At 41.6% G+C, this 20,773-nt stretch overlaps 1 protein-coding gene across 3 annotated transcripts; it reads left to right on the top strand.

Annotated features, from left to right (window-relative positions):
• Positions 1-6,339: 6,339 nt before the first annotated feature.
• Positions 6,340-17,006, top strand: LOC140303930 (Krueppel-like factor 15). Of its 3 annotated transcripts, none has more exons than XM_072382919.1 (3): positions 6,340-6,379; positions 9,421-10,573; positions 14,915-17,006. In XM_072382919.1, exons 2-3 carry the CDS (start codon positions 9,486-9,488, stop codon positions 15,081-15,083), a joined length of 1,257 nt encoding a protein of 418 aa, XP_072239020.1. In that variant the 5' UTR covers positions 6,340-6,379; positions 9,421-9,485; the 3' UTR covers positions 15,084-17,006. The 3 variants fall into 3 exon arrangements, with proteins under 3 accessions (XP_072239020.1, XP_072239019.1, XP_072239021.1); XM_072382918.1 differs by lacking the exon at positions 6,340-6,379 and adding an exon at positions 7,269-7,452; XM_072382920.1 differs by lacking the exon at positions 6,340-6,379 and adding an exon at positions 8,496-8,691.
• The last annotated feature ends 3,767 nt before the right edge of the window (positions 17,007-20,773 follow it).

The following is a 20,773-nucleotide window of genomic DNA, read 5'->3' as shown; positions in this document are numbered from 1 at the left end:
TGTGTGTGCCAATCTGATGGAGTTATACTGGTGAAACTGTGACCCGTGAAATGGCTGAAAACAATCCCTCTGTTAACACATCTGACACCAGATTATGTCGGGATCATCTATGGACAGTATTGAGTTTATCAAAGTTTACAGTGCACGTGTCAGTTTTCCTGGTCTGTGTGTACGTACACTGTGACCATGGACACTGAAATGCTGCACTAATCAGTTTTTCTTATTAGTTTTATTTTGTGTTGTGAGGAATGACAAGCAGCTGGTGTCCCTGTGAGCTGTAAGACTAAACCCGGGCCTAAAGTCCGTTCAGTGGACATGACAACAAGAAATATCATTTGTTCTAATTTATCTGGAGCCCAAGATGACTTATTTGAAATTGAAGTACAGAATTGGCATAATGCTGAGCTGCAGTTTATCAGCTACAGACACTCATCTGAGTTAGAACGTTATTGTTCCCAAAAGAGGGGCAAATAATTTGCACCGGTGAAGTCCACACACAGGGGCAGCTGTAGCTCAGGAGGAAGAGCAGTCGCCCACCAATCGGAAGGTCGGTGGTTCGACTCTGGCTTCCCCAGGATACATGTCGAAGCGTCCTTGGGCAAGACACTGAACCCCACGTTGCTCCCCCAGTGTATCATTGGGGGTATGAATTAGAGTGTGTGAATGATTAGAAAAGCACGTAGTTATATCTTAAGACGTGCTGTGTGAGTGGGGTGAATGCGGCATGTAGTGAAGCGCTTTGAGTGGTCAGCTAGACTAGAAAAGCGCTATACAAGTACAAGTCCATTTACCATTTACACACAGCCCTCCAAATGTAACAATTAGTCACTTATCAGAGGCTGTGGTTCAACGTACTCAGAATGAACATCTTGGATAAACGAGCCAAACTGTTATCACTCCGATGTTGAAAGTGAGATGTTTTTCTTTGCCATGAAAAGTAAAGCTAATCTTAAATTTGATGGCAGCAACGCATCTAAAAGAAAAGAAAAGTGGGGACAGGTCCATGTTTCCCAATGTGTAGCATCCCCTTTTCTTTTAACAACAGTCTGTAAACATCTGGGAACTGAGGAGAGCAGCTGCTGGACCTTTGTGAGATGAACCTTGTCCCATTCTCGTCTTATATACGATTCTAGCGGCTCAACAGTCCGGGGTCTTCTTTGTCGTCTTTTGTATTTTGTGATGCTCCAAATCTTCTCAGATGATCAAAGATCTGGACAGCAGGCAGGCCAGTCCAGCGCCTCGACTCTTCTGCTAAGAAGCCATGCTGTTGTAACGGATGCAGTTTGTGGTTTAACACCGTCTTGCTGAAATATACAAGACCGAGATGTCATCTGGATGTGAGCACTTGTTGCTCTACCTAGCCTAGCATATGCAGGTTTCAAGAGCTTGACAGCAGAAGGAATAGGAAAAGGAAAAAGATTTCAAAAGGTTTGTTCTCCTCAGTGGCACACAGTAATGTCTGCTTTTTGAGCTGATTTTAAAAATGGTAAAACATCTCACTTTCAAGATTTGATGTTTTCAGTGTTCTCTTTTAAATAAAATATTGAGATCATAGCATTCTGTTTTCATTCATATTTAACACACAGCATTCTAACATCTTTGGAAATTGGCTCGTACATGATAAGTAAATCGGGCTGCACGGCGGTGTGGTGGTTAGCACCGTCACCTCACAGCAAGAGGGTTCCAGGTTCAATCCCTGCCTGGGGCCTTTCTGTGTGGAGTTTGCATGTTCTCCCTGTGTGTGTATGTGTATGTGTGGGTTCTCTCCGGCTACTCCAGCTTCCTCCCACCATCCAAAAACATTCGTGTTAGGTTAATTGGTGACTCCAAATTGTCCGTAGGAGTGAGTGTGAGTGTGCATGGTTGTTTGTCTCGTTTGTCTCTATGTGGCCCTGTGATGGACTGGCGACCTGTCCAGGATGTACCCCACCTTTTGCCCAATGACTGCTGGGATAGGCTCCAGCCCACCCGCTAACCGATTAACGGACTGTCGGTATAGAAAATGGATGCATGGATGATAAGTAAATCAGATAATTTTACCGCTTAAGTTGAGTTTTCCATTATTCTATTATGTTAAACTTTGTTGTTTATTCTCTTCAGTTATGGATTCTATATCAAGTCATGATTTGGTTTATAATACAGGTGAAAATAATGAACGACTTCTCCACAAAGTGACACCCTGGCCATGATTGATTTGTCCAACCAACAGCGAAACAGTGAAAAACAGGGTGATACTTTCAATAAGTAGAATTTTGAACAAGTTTTTCTTAAAGTAATTTTGTACAAACAAAATTATCAGTAAGGGTCCTGTTTTCAATCAGCTTTTTGTTTGAGCTGTTGAACAGTTGAACATCTGATTCAATGACAAAGCATCGTGTTTTCTGAACTTTCTTATGTTTTTTTTCCCATAAACTCTTTATTTGTAAAGCATGAGCTCCATTGAAAGAAAGCCGGATAGATGGATGAATGCCCTGTGCAGGTACATGAATGTGCACATATGGAATGTCTGATAAATAGCTTAAATTAATTAGAGTCCATGTGTTTAACATTTCTCAACAACAGTTTCATTGTTTATCAATATGTTTGTATTTTTCAGAGGCATGTAAGTAGGCTTCGAAGTATAGTATGTTGACGGATTAATTAATTGGTTTTGCAGCTTCATTGCAGATGAATTCAGTTTGCAGTTTGACCTTTCATGGCTTTAATGAACCACCAGAGGGCCCCTCAGCACACCACACTATCATGCTCATCCAGTACATTCTGATAGGGGTGCTGGCACCTGTGCACTTTTAAGGCAAGGAAGACAGGATGTTGCTTATTCTGAAATACTTCAGTTAGTTATTTTTTCTAGCCTTAAACCTCACAGTTAAACAGTACAAAATTAACAGATGCCAAGTCTGCTTTTAGAAGGAGGCCAGTGCGAGAGGTGAACAAGAGACTTTGAATATTACCTGTCGCATCTTTTATCAAACCAACAGGAGAGCTTCAGGAGCTGTTCAGGATCACGTTGGACCAAAATCAAATCTTCTTTATCACCCTCTCTCACACAAACTGCACATTTACAGAGTTTGAGGAGGATATGTTGTCTGCAAGTTAATTGAATGGGGATTTTGTGATGATGCAACGGTTATAAAATCAGGAATTTCTTCGAGCAGAGCGACAGACTGGAAATGCTTTACGTGACCACGAGTTGATGTGTAGTCGATTAATTTTCAGTCACATTTTCAGATGCTTTCGCCCGATGACTGCTGGGATAGGCTCCAGCCCACCCGCTACCCGATTAACGGACTGTCGGTATAGAAAATGGATGGATTTTCAGATGCATTTAGTCGTCTGACAAGAAAAACACAAATATATATAAATGGGAGCAGCTTTATTGGGAATTTGGCTTTATTAATATACACTTACATTTGACTGCTTTTACAAAAAGATGGAACTTTGGCACATGTGTAGAGTTGAGTGTTTGCATACAGGTGTGATTCCATTCCTAACCGTTTTCTTTTGTGTTGGTCCGGTTTTGAGAACTGTGGCTCCCTCTGATTTTGCTCAGACTAAGATGTGCACATGCGTTTTAAATGTCCGATTTGAGCCAGAATAAAGATATAACACAATCATGTTTTATTTTGTTGTTTTCTAGTATCATTTCAACATTCTTCCCGTAATCAGACAAATGTACATCTGAAGACTGCTTGTGTCCACTTTTTCATTTTCACAGGCTACCAGACATTGAACAGCCATCTAGAGCTCAAATAATTAATCAAGGTTGCAGTTAATCAAATCCTGGATGCTCTCTTCGACTCCCTAATACTCCTATAATAACACTGCATCACCCATAAACAATGACGTGGCACCATCAAACCAACCTGGTTCACAGTTGTTCTAATCCATATATCTGCTCTTATTTTCTCGTAATAAAATAGATTAAAGAGGACTGTTTGGAGAAAACTAAGGAAAGAAACATCTACTGACATTGCTCATTTCTGGCAGTTGTGTCCTTTTCCACTAAGTGTATTTTATTGTCTAAAATATTATGTAATCAACTGCTTGAAAACATATCTCAAGGCCCAGCAGATGAAAGAAGGGTGAAAGGAACAGCCGCACTTTCTCCAGCAGCAGCATGTAGATACATGATCTACTTGTATGACATTGTAGGGGATGAGTTGGATTGTTTATACGCTCTGAGGAGATTAAGACGTTTGGAATTCTTGGAAACAGAAATCAAATTTTAACCAATCTCGTGTTTCTTCACAAAGAATTGTGTTAAGCTGTAAATTTTAGCCGTGCCTCTGTAAAAATGTATTCTGTTAGAATCACGGAACAGTGTTCCTCGGGGAAACTTTGTGTCCTGACCCTCATGAGAATCTTCCTTTGACTTGAACCTCCGATTTAAGCACTGCTGCTGACCAGAGATCAGTTCGTGCAGATCTCCAACTGGCTATGAACGTTTCTCAAAGGCCTGCAGCACATTCCAGAAATGATCAAAATATCAACGAGTTAAGAAAAGAAAATACTGATGTTTTTTCAAACGGCTCATAATGTGATTTGAACCATCACACAGCAGAAATGTGTATTGTGGTCAGACCAATCAGTATTCCAGATCTTTGCTGGAAGAAATGGATGTGTCTGGATGTCTTCAAGACCACGCTGCACCCTCTTCTCCAGGTGGTAAATATCCTGTCCTGTGCTCAGTAGAGAAGGTTGGAGAATTATAGACACAAAATGCAACTTTGAGACCACGTACTATTGTATTTTTTTTCAAGAAGAAAGAGATTACATACAATACAGTTAAAAAGTCTGGAGCTACCCCTATTTTCTTTATTTGTTCTTTATAGACTTAATTATCATCTTCAACGTTGGCTGGAGCGGTGGTTTTCCAGGCTTTCTAAAGGTTTTTCAAAGTTTTTCTTTGGACATTGGCTGCTTTTTCACCTATTTTCAGTGCAATCCCTGAACTTTTTCAGAGGAATGTGTTTTTTGTTTGTCACTTCACATTGACCTATGAATTATTCAAACACATAAAAGGCCCCGAACTCAAGGGAAGAACCAGTGTTGTGTCTCCACATAACGGACAACAATTTTAACAATTTTAAAACGTATCTGTATACACTTTGTTATGAGCAGCCTGACACAAACACACATTTTATTCTAATTTCTTAAATTGCATCTACAAAAAACGCTAACACAGTTTGACTGACAGAAAGATTAGATTTAGATTTATTGTCATGCATACAGTCATACACACAAAATTTGTCCTCTACTTTTAACCCATCCAGGTTGGCACCTGTTGAGACACACATGAACATTCACAGGGTCACACACACAGAGACGGATGCCATATGTACTGGAGTGGTGAGCAGCCATTCACAGCACCAGGGAGCATGGGGGTACGGTGCCTTGCTCAAGGCCACCTCGGCCGTGACAAGGAGGTGGACTGACACCCCTCCAGCTGTCAGTTTCACCAATCTTTTTGAGTGGCCATTGAACCACGGCTGCCCTAAAAAAATAGTATTTTTGCACCAAATAAGTGAGATAATTGTAGAGCTATTTGCTGAAAACATATCTCAGCATGGTGTGCAATGTGTCCTTAGAAAAAATTAGGAAACTGGACAAGCGGGAAACAAAAGAAGAAGTGTCAGGCCTAAAAAACTATCTACAGCAGAAGAACCATATCTGAAAGTGATGTCCCTAAGAAAGAGTGAAAAATCTAACCTGACACAGGACCTGAGAGATGGATCTGGACCTTCAGTTGATCTATCTACTGTTCACTAAAGCCTCATCAGAAATGGTCTCCATGGAACGTGGCTGTCAAGAAGACATTCTCGAGGAAGGGGAACGGGGACAAAAAGGCTGATTTATGCCAAATGACACAAGAAGTAGACGGAAAAATCATCCCCGTGAATCCTCCCCAGAGCCTGGACCTCAGCATTATTGAAGCAGTGTGGGATCATCTTGATAGAGAACGGGACAAAAGGCAGCCAAAATCCAAAGAAGAGCTTTGGGATGTCCTTCAAGAAGCCCGGAGAACTATTCCTGAAGACTATTCCTGAGGTTCAGCACTCTGCAAAAAAAACTCGAGTTGTTGGCCAATTTCGGAGTATTGTTCAAAGAGCATCAGGCATGTTTTCTCTGTTCTTTTGTGAAAATATTATTTTTTGTTTTTATTGTATTACTTTATTTTATAGGAATATCCATAAGATCAAGAAGACTGAAGAACTACTATATCACTATATCATGAAAAAATTGAGCTCATCCAGTTTTATGACAGCGACATGTCTTTAAAACATTGGGACAGGGGCAACGAAAGACTGGAAAAGTAAGCGATACTGGAGAGAAACAGCTGGAAGAACATGCTGCAGCTGATTAGTTTGATTTGCAACAGGTCAGTAACAGTATTGGGCTTAAAAAGAGCACCTTAGAGAGACTGAGTCTCCCAGAAGTAAAGCTGAGCAGAGATTGTTGGGCAACAAAAAGTATTGTTCAAAGAATGTCAGGCATGTTTTCTCTGTTCTTTTGTGAAAATATTGCTTTCTGTTGTTATTGTATTAGTTTATTTTATTGGGACATCCTTCAAGAAGCCTGGAGAACTATTATTGAAGACTACTAAAATAAATGACAAGAAAGCTTTTCTCAGAGGGTTCAGGCTGTGTCGGAGAATGAAGGTGCTCATACCAAATATTGACTTTCATGCTTGTTAGAATTGTACAAACTTTGTTTGGCCTTATATCTTGTATCTGATTCATGCTTGCAAGTTTTAATAAATTGCTGTACCTAAAGTGGTCAAAGCTGAAAGGTGTACATGGAATGGATGTTTATCAAACACAGTAATGAATTTGAAGAGCCAAAACATGAACAATCTTGGGTTCACGCTGTCTTTAATTAAACGAAGGACGAAGTAAATGTTACATTCTGTAGTCATTTGAATTCGGAATTCTGTAGGAACTGAAGGTCGCAAATGTGGAATAGGCCATGACGTATTTTTATCTCATTTCAAAACTATCAGAATTGCCTTGGAAAACATTTTAGACCTCATCTTACTTGTTTTGCTGTTAAATTCATCATCTATCATGACTTCACCCTAATTCTAACTCCTCTGTGTCACAAGTGTGGACCGAGTGCCACCGGAAACATCCGATCGCTCCAGCCTTTGGCTTTTGAATCTGCTTTTGATCAACACATGGCAGTCGGAATTTATCGAGCGGCAGCCAATCAGCGCACTGTTTTTAGGGCGAGCCTCCGCGGCGCTCGCCCAATCACGGCCGCGGAATAGGACCCGTGCCTCCGAGTTGTGCAGGGGATGCGGTCACGTGACACTGGGAACAGGAATGCCAACATGGACCCGTGGCAAGGACGGGATGTGAGTGAGCCACGACAATAACACGACGGAGGCGAAAAGAAAGCAAAAAATACCGAGAGCCGTCGACGGTGGACCGAAGCCTCCCCTTCAAACGCGCGGTAGGTCGAACCGACTCCCCGGGATTCTCCTGCTCCGCTCACCCAGAGAGACGCTAGTATAAATAAATATATATTTATATATATATACATTTTCTTTTGACCCAGGCGAACTTGAAACTCGTGGATTCCGATGCAGGCGCAGTTGGGTTGCCGTGCTGTCGGCTGCTACAGTTACAGCCCACCGGCGGTTTGTTTTGCGTTTCTTTCACTCGGTGCTTGTTTGTGCGCGAGGAGTTGTTCTTGTGGGCGACTGTGGGCGCGTCGCTGCGGGCCATGTCACTGTTTACCCAGCACCGTGTTGTGCGCGCACTCCGTGGAAAGTGTGAGGCCCTGCTGCAACATGTGCCCGACGGTGTGACAGCAGCTCCAGACATCCTTTACATAAGCAGCCGGGGTTACCCTCCCGCTGCAGGAGTCTGTTTGGATTTCAAAATTCGGGCTGTTTGGAACTGGAACGGGTCGTAGATACGCTACTCGGGGAGAAAGAGCCCCCCCCCCCCCCCTTGCTACTTAATGCTTTAACTTTGGGATTTCCCGTCATTAATTGTCCGTATATCGTACTTTTCAGATATTTTTGGGAAAATAACAGGAGCGTGTATCTAGACGTATCTAACAACAATATCCTGCTGTGGGCTCTTAACTGGAAGCTTCCTGTCTGGGTTGCCAACGAGGCAAACATGTACTGAGGCCATAAAGCCCTGATTCACTATGTCACAGTTAGTTATGGTAGTTTAACGAATTGCTGAAATGTTTCCTAAACATATACGCAACACTATTTAACCTTGTGATCGCCCTTTTTATGGCAGTATATCTAATATTTTATATTTAGTCATAGTTTGAAAATAATAACCCAGCTGGAAATCTGTTGTCTGTATTATTGCTGTAATTGCTATATATATATATATATATATATATATATATATATATATATATATATATATATATATATTCCAAAAAGATGGGAGACTGTGTAAAATTAGATAGAAACATAATGTAATTGTTTCCAAATTTCATAAACCTTTTTTATTTTTTTGCAATAGAACAAAGAAAACGTATCATATGTGGAAAGTGAGACTTTTTATGATATCGTGAAAAATATGAGCTCATCTCCAGTTTGCTGGCAGCGACTCGTCTTTAAAATGTCGGGACAGGGGCAATAAAAAACTGGAAAAGAAAGCGGTGCTGAAAATAAAACATCTGGAGGAACATGCTGCAGCTGATTAGTTTGACTTGCAAAAGGTCGGTGACGTTGCTGGGCTTAAAAAGAGCACCTTAGAGAGGCTGAGTCTCCCAGGAGTAAATCTGTGCAGAGGTTCAGCACTCTGCAAAAAAAACTAAATTGTTGTTGTCGGGCTGTATTGTTTAAAGAATGTCAGGCATATTTTCTCTGTTCCATTGCATTAGTTTATTTTGTTTCATTGCATCCTGTTTTCACACATCGTCCCCACCCTTTTGGAAGAAGGGTGCAGTTGCTCATCCACACGCTGAGCTCCTCTTGCAGTCTCCAAAACACGACTTTTTGGGGACCAAATACTTTTGACTTTTTAACGCAATATGAATAATCTTTAATGGCAGTTTAATCCAGTTTCATTCATTTGGTACGAGTTCACAGCCTAAGTCAGCTGAAGGCAGTTTACAGAGAGGGGATTGTATTTTGGAAGATATCGTCACCACCTCTTTTTAAACAACCGAGTCAACTGAAATTGGTAGAATTTTCAGCAGTTCTGTCACCAGATGAAAAATATTGTTGTGATCATTAAATATTGAAGAAATGACACATTGTTTAACAAGACTGAAGTAATGGAGGTCAAGCTTTGTCATGGCACAAGCTTTATTTATTTATTTTTTATCTCCATAAGACTCTTCTCTGCTACACTTCAGATAAAATGTGGGGGAAAAAAATAAATAACTGGAAAAAGTGCTTGTTTTGCAACTTTCCATAATCCAATGTCTCTGCTGTTTTTGCAGGTCTTTGTGATTCCTCCTGTGGATATTTTCCCCAACACACCCCGTGCAGCGTTGGGCCCGGATCAATGGTGTCTCTCAGCAGCAGAACACTGAGTGTGGAGACGGACCTGTTCAGGGACAGCAGCAGCCTGTTCTCCCTCTGCCTGGGGGATGCCGCCCACTGCGATGGTGGCAGTTCGGCCTCCTGCGACAGCCCAGAGGCCGAGGAGCAGGCCGCTACGCGCAGCTCCAGCCCTGGAGAGGAAGAAGATGAAGAGGAGGAGGACGATGAAGACGAAAGTGCGCGTCTGCATATCTTTAGTGGCGCAGTGGGAGAAGACGGACCAGCCTGTCAGGAGCCCAAGCTGCCAGAGTTCCCCTTCCACCCCCCTTCCCCATTTTCTCCCACCCTGGATGACATAGAGGAGTTCCTGAAGGAAAAGATGGAACTAGTGAAAGAGGAGCTACTGACTCCGAAAGAGGAAGCCTCCCCTCTGTCATGTGGCTTCATTGACTCTCCACCATCCTCCATCCCCCTAGTTGCTTCCACAGAAACTATAATTGATGCAGGAACTAGCACTTCCCTTTGCACTTCCAGCCCCGACACATCTAAAATAGAGTCGGACCCTCCCCCTTCTACCCACTCGAACCCCACACCACCCACTTTGACCCCATCAATGCTCCTTGGAGCTCCCATGGTCCTCCAGCTCCAGCCCTTACCTCTGGCCCAGCCTCTGGCTCCAGCAGGCTCTCCTCCTGGTGCCCAAAGCGGCATTTGGCTCACTCATTTGGTCATGGGCCTCCAGGGTGCAACGGCACAAAATGTCACCCTGCTGGCCCCCCAGGTGTCCTCCACACCCACCACCACCTTGTTATCACTAAACAATGTGGATAACAAGTCATCTGACCAGAAGTATGTAAAGATTGCCCCTCTGCCCATCACTACGAGGACTTTAGAGATCACAAGTCTGACAGGAGTTGGAGGGCAGAGCAACGGTGTTTTAAAGGCAGTGCCCCCACGTGTGACCAGAGTGCCCCCAACAGAGAGGGTCCACAAGTGCTCCCACCCAGGCTGTGGGAAGATGTACACCAAAAGCAGCCATCTGAAAGCCCACTTCCGTCGACATACAGGAGAGAAACCGTACACGTGTAGCTGGCCTGAGTGTGGTTGGAGGTACGTGATGTGATGCGTACTGTAGCACATCAACAGCACACTTATCTAAACTGTAGTTTAAATCCAGACAGCTTTGGGAGATTACTCCACACAATGCTCTTGGGTGGCATTTGGTTTCACAAACCAGCAAGTGTCAGAATGAGGAAGTCCAGTTTGTGCAGCAGGTTTACTACTTTTAAGGCTACGGAGATACGGAAACAATTCAGATGTTTTTTATTAATATTAGGAAATAATGTGTTATGTAGGAGTGACAAATCATTGTAACCTTTGTCTCAGTGATTGGAATGTAGATCAGTCATATTTGTGTGGCCAAGTGCCTCCAAGTTTATGTCTCGTATAGCTCCACCTAAATCTGAACTCACTTCAGTTACAAAGAAAGCTTCTATTGTGTGAACTGAGTGGTCTCACTGAAGAGAACATGTAGGCAGGTGATGTAGTGTCCACATCAGGTCAAAAGCTGTGCTGCTACCATGTGAACTCTTTTTTCTGAATTTAGTCCATCAAATGTCTGAAAATAGCTTAAAGGAGAGAATTTATATCCTTTTCTGTGAAAAAATTCCTGAGCTTAATGAAATGTCTGTGACATGCTTTGGTCAAAATACCACGGTGAGTCAGCACAAAACTTCTCTTAAGAACAGCTTTTTTCATTAAAACAATGGACGTCTTACACTGCCATAATCTGAAATGCAAAAATATATAAATGGCTTAAGATATAAATTAATATGATGATAAATGCTACAACAATGAATAATAATAATAATGCATAATCAAGCAGAAATGAACACAGGAGTTTAAAAAAGGAAAGAAAAAATGGGTTTGGGGAAATAAAGGGGGACAAAATGCAAAGAGACAAGTAAATAGAATAAAGAAAAATGACAATAAAATGTAATGTGAAAATAGAATAAAGAAATTAGTCATTTGGAGGGGATAAATGCAGGGAAGACATTACATAAATACAGGGATAATGAACTCAAAAGTTTATTTCAGATTGTGGCAGTTTCGGTCCTCCAAATGCAACTAGTTTTAGAGCATGGAGTGAGCACCTTCATTCTGTTCCACGCCTTTCTTCTGTGGGGTGTGTCTCACATTACCTGTCTTCCAGCTTCCAGCTACCATGATAACATACATTTGGACACAGTTTAGTCCCCATAATCCCACAAGCACAATATTACATCATAAAAGAGCACACAGGAGACTGAGAGGTCACACAGTAAACTGAGCTCACACTAGCACACACCAAAGTGAAAAATACAGGAGTCAGTTTAATTCTCATATACTTACATTTCCCTTGTCTGCAGTTCAGCCGTGGACATTTGATTTTGATCCCTCTTTTAGGCACAGTTGAAGTAATCTTGGTTGTGAAACAGCACCACTGATAAGAAGGCTGAAGTTATGTTCCGGAACATTAATACATCATTCAGAAAGTCTGGGCTTCGCTTCAATCCTCTGGGTTTGGTTTAAGTTTTTAGGGGCTAACATTAACTGTCAATGGTATTGGCTACTTTTGACCAATGTTATTTATTCTTTTTATTTTATTTTGTACCGACAGAATACGATGTATTCATTGTCAAACTAGAAGTCAGGAAGAAGGAAAGAATGCCAATTTGAAATCAGATATTCTAGTCTAGAAATAAAACCTTGCGGAAAGTACAGGGTGGGGGCATTATTAACTAATTTATTTAAGGGAACTATGTAACTGCAGATGACAATTTGCTGTTCGAAGTAAAGCAGAAAGCAAGAGTTTCAACTCCCCACTTCTGAAGTGCAGTGAAAGCAGCATGATTTGAAGTTTACGATGAACTGAGTTAAAGATGAGGACAAAGTGCAAGGGTTCTGTTTTCTCTGAGATGTTGTGTTGTGTTCAGACACAAATGTATGCTTTTAAGCACAGAAAAAAAGTTGTTTTTCTTCAAATTCTGATTTTATAAAAGCTCCGGCAGTTTTATGAAGCCTATGATGATGTCTTGACGTTCCTTTTTTGGTTACTTGATTTGATGTGGTTTGCATTCTAATAATTTCAGAACTGAATTAACCCAAGATTAAAGGAATATTTGGGCAGTTTTTTCCACCGTGAACATCATTATGTTCTTACACTGAACTACAATAAGAGGGTTCTCTAGTTTCAATGACCACTGTTGAAAGAATAATTCATAGTTTTAAAACTGCCCACAGCTTCTACATATTAAAACAATTGATCAAGAAATGTGTTTAATTGATTTAAAATGTGTAAAATTGTCTGAAAACGTTTACATTTTTCTCTGATTCCATCCCTTTCAGTTTTAACATAAAATGGATTTCCTGCTAAAAACCTTTTATTTCTATAGGGCCTGATGTGTGTAGCTGCTGTCATCTCTACAAACTAAAGCTTCTTTCAGCTCTTTATCTGCATGTTGACTGCAGTATAAAGCCCTGCAAAGATTAGGCGATTTCACCAGCTGACTTTTCAGAAGTGGGAGCTGTCTTCCTGTGTCCCTTACATAACAACTTGACGACCCTGACACATTTTTATCATAAACCCTGTCGTTGTGGATCATTATCTCTGAATCTAACTGAATGCCTTCTTGGGATTTGAACCGTCAGTCTTCTGATTGGAAGCAACCGCTCTTAACCCCTGAATCATGGCTGCTTCAACAGTCATGGGATTTTCCCTTTTCTATAACTTAAGTGTTTCTGTTAAAGACAACTAACTAAATCTGGAAAAGCTGGGAGTGTTTGACCAGTCACCAAACCCCTACCCCAAAACTCCCAGAACCCTCAAAACAGTTCCTCAAAAGGTTACTCAGTGCTCAGGGAATGTTCCTGCTGTGGAAATTCTGTAACTGTAGACTCCCATCAATCCCCGACAAAAACAGGTGTTATTAATAGAACTGTAAATTACATCTGCAAACATCTTCAGCAAAGTTCAGACAGATTGTTGTATTGTGCACACTGCACAACGTGCTTGTCTTGTGATGAGGATTTTTGAAGTCGTGCTATGTTCACACTACATGACTGTTGACAGTAAACGGTGATACCAGCTGCTCCTGATGATTTTTTGTTTAGCTCATCTGGTTGTTGAAGAGATTTAGTGATTTCTTGCTTTGTCTCAACTCTGTTAATTTGTCGCGGGCAGGCAATATCAAAGAAACGCGACGTATCCTCTCCAAAGTAAAACCAAATAATCCTCACTATCAAATCTGAGTGCTTTCTCCACCGTGATCTCTGAGATGTTTTTCGTATTCCTCTTTGCCACCATTGATTTACATCAGCTAACCAACCAATAGGAAAGTATCTCGGAGGGACGAGTCAATCAATGCAATGCTGGTTCTGTTAAAAAAGAAAAAGTGTAGATGGAGGCAAAGCGAGCTGAATGGAACTTGTTGAATTCATCTTGTTCAGTAGTTTCTGTATGTCCTCCAGCTTGAACCATGGCACCATAGGTCCATTCCAAGAGAGATATGGCACTGAGAGAGAAACAGTGAAGGAATTAGGATTTCTTAGTGAGTAGCCCAAGCCTCAGCTTACTCACGTTTTCTAATAGCGTCTCTCTCAGCTAACGAGCCCACTGATTTACATTAAAGGGCTAATGCGAAATGTTAACTTGTGTTTGTTCCTCTCAGTGGACTTAAAACTTAAAACATTTAAATTTTTTTCTCTGATTTTACTCCAAGCCTCGGTGAGATTGAAGTAATGGTAAATAGCTCTTCGCCCGCTGCAGAATTTGTAGTCTGTCCGTGGTACAAAGGGCTCACGCGGGATGCAGACATGGATGAATGCTCTGTTGGGATGCTTGTTTCTTTTAGCCTCCTGAAAAAAGAAGCTGATCTGAAGGGGGCTTTAAAGTGACACTAAAGATTTTCTTTGGCTCCCCCTACAGTTGTGGGATGTAACCGCTGTCATAAAAACAAAACTCCATGTGAGCCCTGCACATGTACAGCCATACACACACATTTGTTGTCATGTTAAAGGGGCCACAAAGACGCCTCCAAAGCCCACAAAATGTCAGGAGACTGAAGGAAAACAGTGTGAGGCAGGGCTGGAATTCCAAAGTTGTGAACTGCGGTATCTCTGCCAGCAGGTGCTCCAAGGCAGAGTTCACAAACTTCTTTAGTGTTTCTTTAAAGGAGTCATTGGCTGCATGAAAGGTCAATATTAGATATTAATTTTCTTCTTTTTTTTAAACGTTACTCATGACATCATACATTTGCTCATAGTGCCTCACAATTAAACAAAAATATGAAAACACCTGAAAATGTGCCTTTTAATGGATGATTAATGTATCGTGTTAATCTAAAAAAGCTTGCCTCATCCTTTGACTTCTTTCTGCTTTGTAACTCCACCTCTCTGCTCTTGTGTCGCCAGGTTCTCCCGGTCCGACGAGCTGTCTCGCCACCGCCGCTCTCACTCGGGCATCAAGCCGTACGAGTGCTCACTGTGCGAAAAGAAGTTTGCCCGCAGCGACCATTTATCCAAACACACAAAGGTCCACCGCAGCTCCAGGCCCAGCAGGATTATCAGAGCCACTGTGTGACACCTTCAGCTGGCCCTAAAACCAAGCCTGCAGCCCAACACCCACCCGCGTGCCTGCCAAGCTGGCGTGGGTGGGGGCCCGGGTGTCCCTCAGGACTTTTGGTGCTTTACAAGCAGGTCTTTTCAGAAGAATCTGGAGAACTGGCTGTTGTCTCACCCTCGTAGTTTCCTTCCTTTCTCTTCCTCCCTGCTGTTTCCCTCAGAGTGTTCCATCTGAGCAGCTCGCCTTATTCAGAGCGAACAGTCATGGCAGGAAAAACTGAACTGAAAGTGGACTTCCTGGCGTTCTGAAGCACATAATAGGAGATGTCCTTACAGAGGCCTCTCTTGCAACCATTGCTTGCACTACTGCTCCTGTAACCAAGTCACCAGGTGCTGTGGGAAGTGAGATGTTAACCAATGATGGGAACATCTGTTATTGTCTTCTATTTTTTTTTTTGTCTTACTTTTGCCGTCAACACTCTTCCTCAAAGCAAAACATCAGGGTTCACATGCACCGTCCAATGATTTTACTCCTCTGTGTCCCACATGTCATGTGTTCTAATTAGAAGGCTTGGACAGACACGATCCATGTGACGGAGTGGCAGCAGCAGTTTTTTCTTTTATTGAAATTATGATTGATGCTCATGCATTTTTAAAGACAATCCAGTCATAGTGACTTTGCTCAAAATGAGTCAAATCTGAGACTAACTCTTAAGTCAACATTTCCTGCATCCAATGCTGGCCTTTATTGCTGTCATCCAATCACGATCCACCTTATTTGGACCTGAATGCCTTCTCTCAGCCCCTGTATGACCTAATCTCTTTATCGATGCCTTTGTCTGTATCACAAAAACCTTTCTTGATCCTATTGTCGTGCTCTTATCATATGACTGCTCTTATTTAACTGTGACTTGTAGCAAGGGGTTGCCAAACCAGAAATCCCCGTTCTGGCCCTGTGACAGAGTGAAAACGACACCCTTGGTGCATGACGGTTTATAAGCTCCTTGTTCTCTTAAAAATCATGGCACAGTCAACTTATGTGGCCTAGAATACTGCTCGGCCTGTATTTTACACTTTGACCCAATGGTGCAAAGGTGAAGTTAAACACTGCTCTTTTTTGTTGTTTTTTTAACTACAGTAGCACTTACTGTAAACATTATTCTGTTGGTTATAGCAGCAAGAAAAGCTAGTAGTGTAAAGAGCTGAAAAGGCAGCTAACATCTATTCAATCTTCTGTATTAGCATACTCAGCATAATGTGTACTGAATACAAAGATAACGTGTACAGCTTGTTGCCTTTATGTAGATATGTTGTTTATTTGTTTCGTTTTTTTTTTTTAATCAAAGAGGATTTTCAAACAGTGCATTAAGCTATTCAGTCGTGTTTCTGGAGAAATGTTTTGGTCTGTTGTGTGAGCTTGATTGTAGCGTGATCAATCAGTGGAATGTCAGCTTATAGTCTGGGATTTGGAGTCCCACTCTGCTCATTCACAAACCATTAAGCTCAGTCTGCTGGTCTCAAGTGCACTTGTGTTTGAGGAAAGAGAGAAACTGTCATAGCGCTCAAATGGCAGCTCCAAAGAAAAAGAAAAAAAAACTTTTTTCCATTACTGGACAAAAGATGGAAAGAGTTCAGTCTCGATTATCATTTGTTGTGCGATCTCTACACTTTGGTGCTTGCTAAGCCTTCGGGTGCTTCACTGCGCTTCTGAAAGCCTCACATAGCTGGATCGTCTTCGTTGAAGACACTTACTACCACAAACTGAAGGCCACTGGCGATTTGAGCTCGAGCAACATTGGTGCTTTAGGATGAGCACTTCTGCATGTAGCACTCGCTCACTTAGCAACCAACCTCACATCTTAGTCTCATAGCGTTCGGGATACTCTAGCTTTCATTCTGTTTGAACAAAAAAAAAGGAAAGGAAAAAAACAAACAAAAACAAGCCGACTCTGTAACGTATGAAGCAGACAGACGGGCAGACATGTTTATCCGTCTGAACTAGTGCTGTCTTTGTGTCTGAGCCTCCCCAGGCTGCTTCCACTGACCTACATCCAGACCTGTATTCCCTAATCATCATCCAGTTCTCTCTCTCAGCCATGCCTGAGAATCCGGTGGAACAGACAACCTGTGTGTGTGTGTGTACACACACACACACAAGCTTTTTGTTTAGTTTTGTTTTTGAATACCAGAAATGCTATTTTCCTATTTGCTCAAATAAAAAGCAAATTAAAAAATGAATTCTTTGTTAAGTTGTCATTTGAGGAATATTTCTTTAAAAAACTCGCCTGCCGACATCAGCAGCTGGAATAAAATTGTCTGTAATCTGTAACTCTTCCAAGCATATGAGCTGTGTGACCGTTCCAGAAGTGATGTGAATCGTTTTAACCTTCCTCTGCCTTCCACAGAACAGTGAAATCATCTTACTGTATTTCAATGAGACTTCTCAGTAAGAGAGGACCCAACATAATGCTTCACATCAGAAGTGGAAAGTATTTATTCCAACACTGTATTTAAGGCTGCGACGTCCCGTTGTGCTTGGTGGTGACCATGAGGACACACACCTGCATGGAGGAGATTCTCCACACAGTTGTGAAAAAGAAAGTAAACGCTATTTAAATTCAGTTACAGTTTTACATATCAAGAAATCATATTGTATAACAGCGGAAAAAGGCAAAAAAAAGTAAATTTACACCCGATGCACTACGCTGATATTTAAATTTTTCTACTTTCACAGAGGTTTGTGAACATTCTATGTTTGTTTCGCCGCAGCAAGTAAGCGTATAAAGCTGAAGAGAGTCTATCTAAAAATATGAAGGCTGCTTCTCCAAACACCTGCTCTATAATACCAGGGGCTTTTTCATTGAAATGACAGTGATCTGGGTCTCCTGCTGGGCTCAAAGACAGCAGGGATTACAGCAGCGAGTGGGCGTCTCTGGCTAGAAAAAAAGAAAAAGAATGCGGGCAGGTTACAATCCTGTAATTACTTTCATATTGGGATGTGACTGCTGCAGCACGGCGCAGAATCTCTTAGTTCTGCGCTCTACAGAGCAGAGAGGAAGCTGCAAGCATACCATTGTGGTATTTCTGGCTGGTGGTGCTTTCCAGTTGTGTTTGGCTGGCAGGTTGCACTCAGAGGAAACCGGGGAGCAGCTTCAAAGCAAAAACATCCCATCTTCCTCCTTTCCTGCACTGCTATTTCACGTTGTGCCTAACGCGAAACAGCTTCTCATCAGATTCTTGTTGTGTGGTTTTAATTATAAACCGTAGGCATGAAAAGACGCCTGAACAGAAGGACAGAAGGAGTGAGGGAGTTTCCTTTCAAAAATAAAATGAGGCCATGGGCGGCAATGTGACGAGAGCAGTTGACAACAGTCATGGCTTGAGGTTACTATAGGACACAGCTCTGTGCTGTCTTTTAAAGAGGAACAGTGCTGCCTTTAAAAAGCTGCAGATTTACTGTGATCGGTGACATCTCCCTCCTAAAGCTAAAGAGCTGAGAGCGAAGCATTCGGATCTATTTCAATGGATAGCTTAAAGCTATGTCTTCGTCTCCCTCTTTTATCTCTGCCTCTTTACTGAAAACTAAAACTGATTTGAGCAGGAATGTATCAGCGGTTTGAGAAAAACTTTAAGCATAACTCCATTTTTAAGTGTCGAGAATGAATCCTGTTTGGAGGGAATCCCTGAAAAACAACAACAAATCAACAACCATTATTTCACAGTTCCATCTCCTGGCACTAAGACTCAGAGACTGTGGTGGGCATGAATAACCTACTCTGTTGGTCCTTTTTGCAACTGATTTTTCCTTCTGACGTAAGGCTCTCTGTTGTTTAATAACTCAGCACATTTACATGACACCATAAAAACCAAAATAATCATTGAATCAGTATCATAAAACCAGACTTATGAAATACATGTAAACATGTTAGTAAAATCAAAGTAATTTAAAACCACACTAACAGGCAGACGATGGGATTGAAGATCGAATCCCTACTGCATGTATGCGCTAATTCACACTGACATGGGCCTTGGTAAATGCTCCAAAGTTCCATTTTTGTTTGTTAATTCTTTTTTAAATGTTAAACCATATGTGTCTATTGATAAACCTGAATTCCCCAACAAGCTCTCAAAGGTCCACTCTCATTCACATATTTTTCTGTTTCTTTTGTCAGACGGTTGAACGTGTCAGAAAGTCAGCCCATAAAGACTATGTGAAGCTGCTTAAAGCATTCTTAGTCACTCTGCTCTTAGAAAATCTTGATTTTATAACCACATCATTTGACACCATTCAAGTAACTTGAGGACGTCTCTGCAGTGATTTTGGCTCTAGTTTGAAGTGGCAGAATGTCAGAGCACTTTCGGACGTATTGTTGTTGATGACGCAATTCCCCTCCTTCACCTGTATTCTGGGACATGGATAGTGATCCATTTGACTGATAAAGTTGAGCCATAACAGTAGCTCAACTCAACTGTGCATGTAAACGTGCTGACAATGTTGTGTAGAGTGTGTGCTGTGTTGTCCGTTATGTTTAGCAGCTTAAAAATCAGCTCCAGGGGCTCCAGAGTAGAACAGAGCCAGCCTTCTTCATCGGTTTGATCGGTTTCTGTGAGTCACTGGCTCTGATGCTGCTGCCCCAACAAATGCTGCAAAGAAAACTCCCCATTCCACCACAGACTTTGAGAAGATATGCAACATCTTGCTGCAAAAGTTGAAGGAAGTCTGTCCCTTCTTGTAAACAGTCTCATTGTTGCATTTCCAGTCCAGTCTGTTGTCCAGGTGTACAAGCAGGTGTCTGTAGTGCTTCTCCACCTCTTTTTCAAAGATGGAAAAAGTGTTTGACATATTTACACTTCTCCTGAAATTCACAATCATCTCCAATGTTTTGTCTTTCCATGTGTCAAATTGAAGTACTGGAACTGGAGTGAAACACCGACAATTGGATTTGCAGACGAGTGCTCTTCCTTCTGAGCTGCAGCCAACTTACGGTTAGTACAGTTAATGGTTGGAGTAAATCCAGATGCACACTGGATTTACGCTGGATAAAGATTGAAAGTTATACTCAAACGGGTTATGGTGGCTTCATTCATTTTCACCAGTCAACAAGTCTTTATAAGGATATTCTTAAATCAACAGCTGCTACAGTGGTGGCTTCTATCGACTTGCAGAGGAGGCAGTTAATGGGAATCCATAACGAGCAGTTTTCTCCCTCAGCTACTGTAATGCAGGGATATAATCAGAGCCACCGCAGAAGTCGCACTTTAAAATTTGTGCTCATCAGTGTTGTGTAAAAACCTGTTTGTACTAAAGAACTTCTGAATTGGATGCACCAGATAAGAAAGTGTGCGAAAAGGCAATTACAAATAACATCCAGACGTGATTTCAGGGCATTGTACAGAGTGTGAAAATGACTTTGGATTGAAATGTGATGGGAACTGATGCATGACAGTTTGCCACTGCTGTGATGTGCTGCCACTCGGTGGTTAATTCAAAGACATACAAATGATATTTTCTTTTTCAAAAATGTGTTTATACTATTTACAAGGACTTCTGTGTTTATGAAATATGATTCCAGATTTGGTAGAAATCAAAGGAAAAAATGTTTGGAAACACCAAGTCACTAAAATCCTCAGTAACAACCACAGAAACAGACAGTGGCTATTCTGAGACAAAATTGTAGTCAACTGTTGATCATTGTTGTGACAGACTCA

Source organism: Leuresthes tenuis, unplaced genomic scaffold, assembly GCF_036924035.1.
Source record: "Leuresthes tenuis unplaced genomic scaffold, fLeuTen1.0.hap1 SCAF_3, whole genome shotgun sequence".
In the NCBI taxonomy this organism is placed as follows: Eukaryota; Metazoa; Chordata; class Actinopteri; order Atheriniformes; family Atherinopsidae; genus Leuresthes; species Leuresthes tenuis.
The sequence above is the reverse complement of the archived record's forward strand: the minus strand, read 5'-3'. Positions and strand labels throughout refer to the sequence as shown.

Bases quoted from the DNA above. Each gene is read 5' to 3' on its own strand.
- LOC140303930 (XM_072382919.1), top strand. From the start codon at position 9,486: ATGGTGTCTCTCAGCAGCAGAACACTGAGTGTGGAGACGGACCTGTTC. The intron at 10,574-14,914 runs GTACGTGATGTG...TTGTGTCGCCAG, and splicing joins TGGCCTGAGTGTGGTTGGAG to GTTCTCCCGGTCCGACGAGC.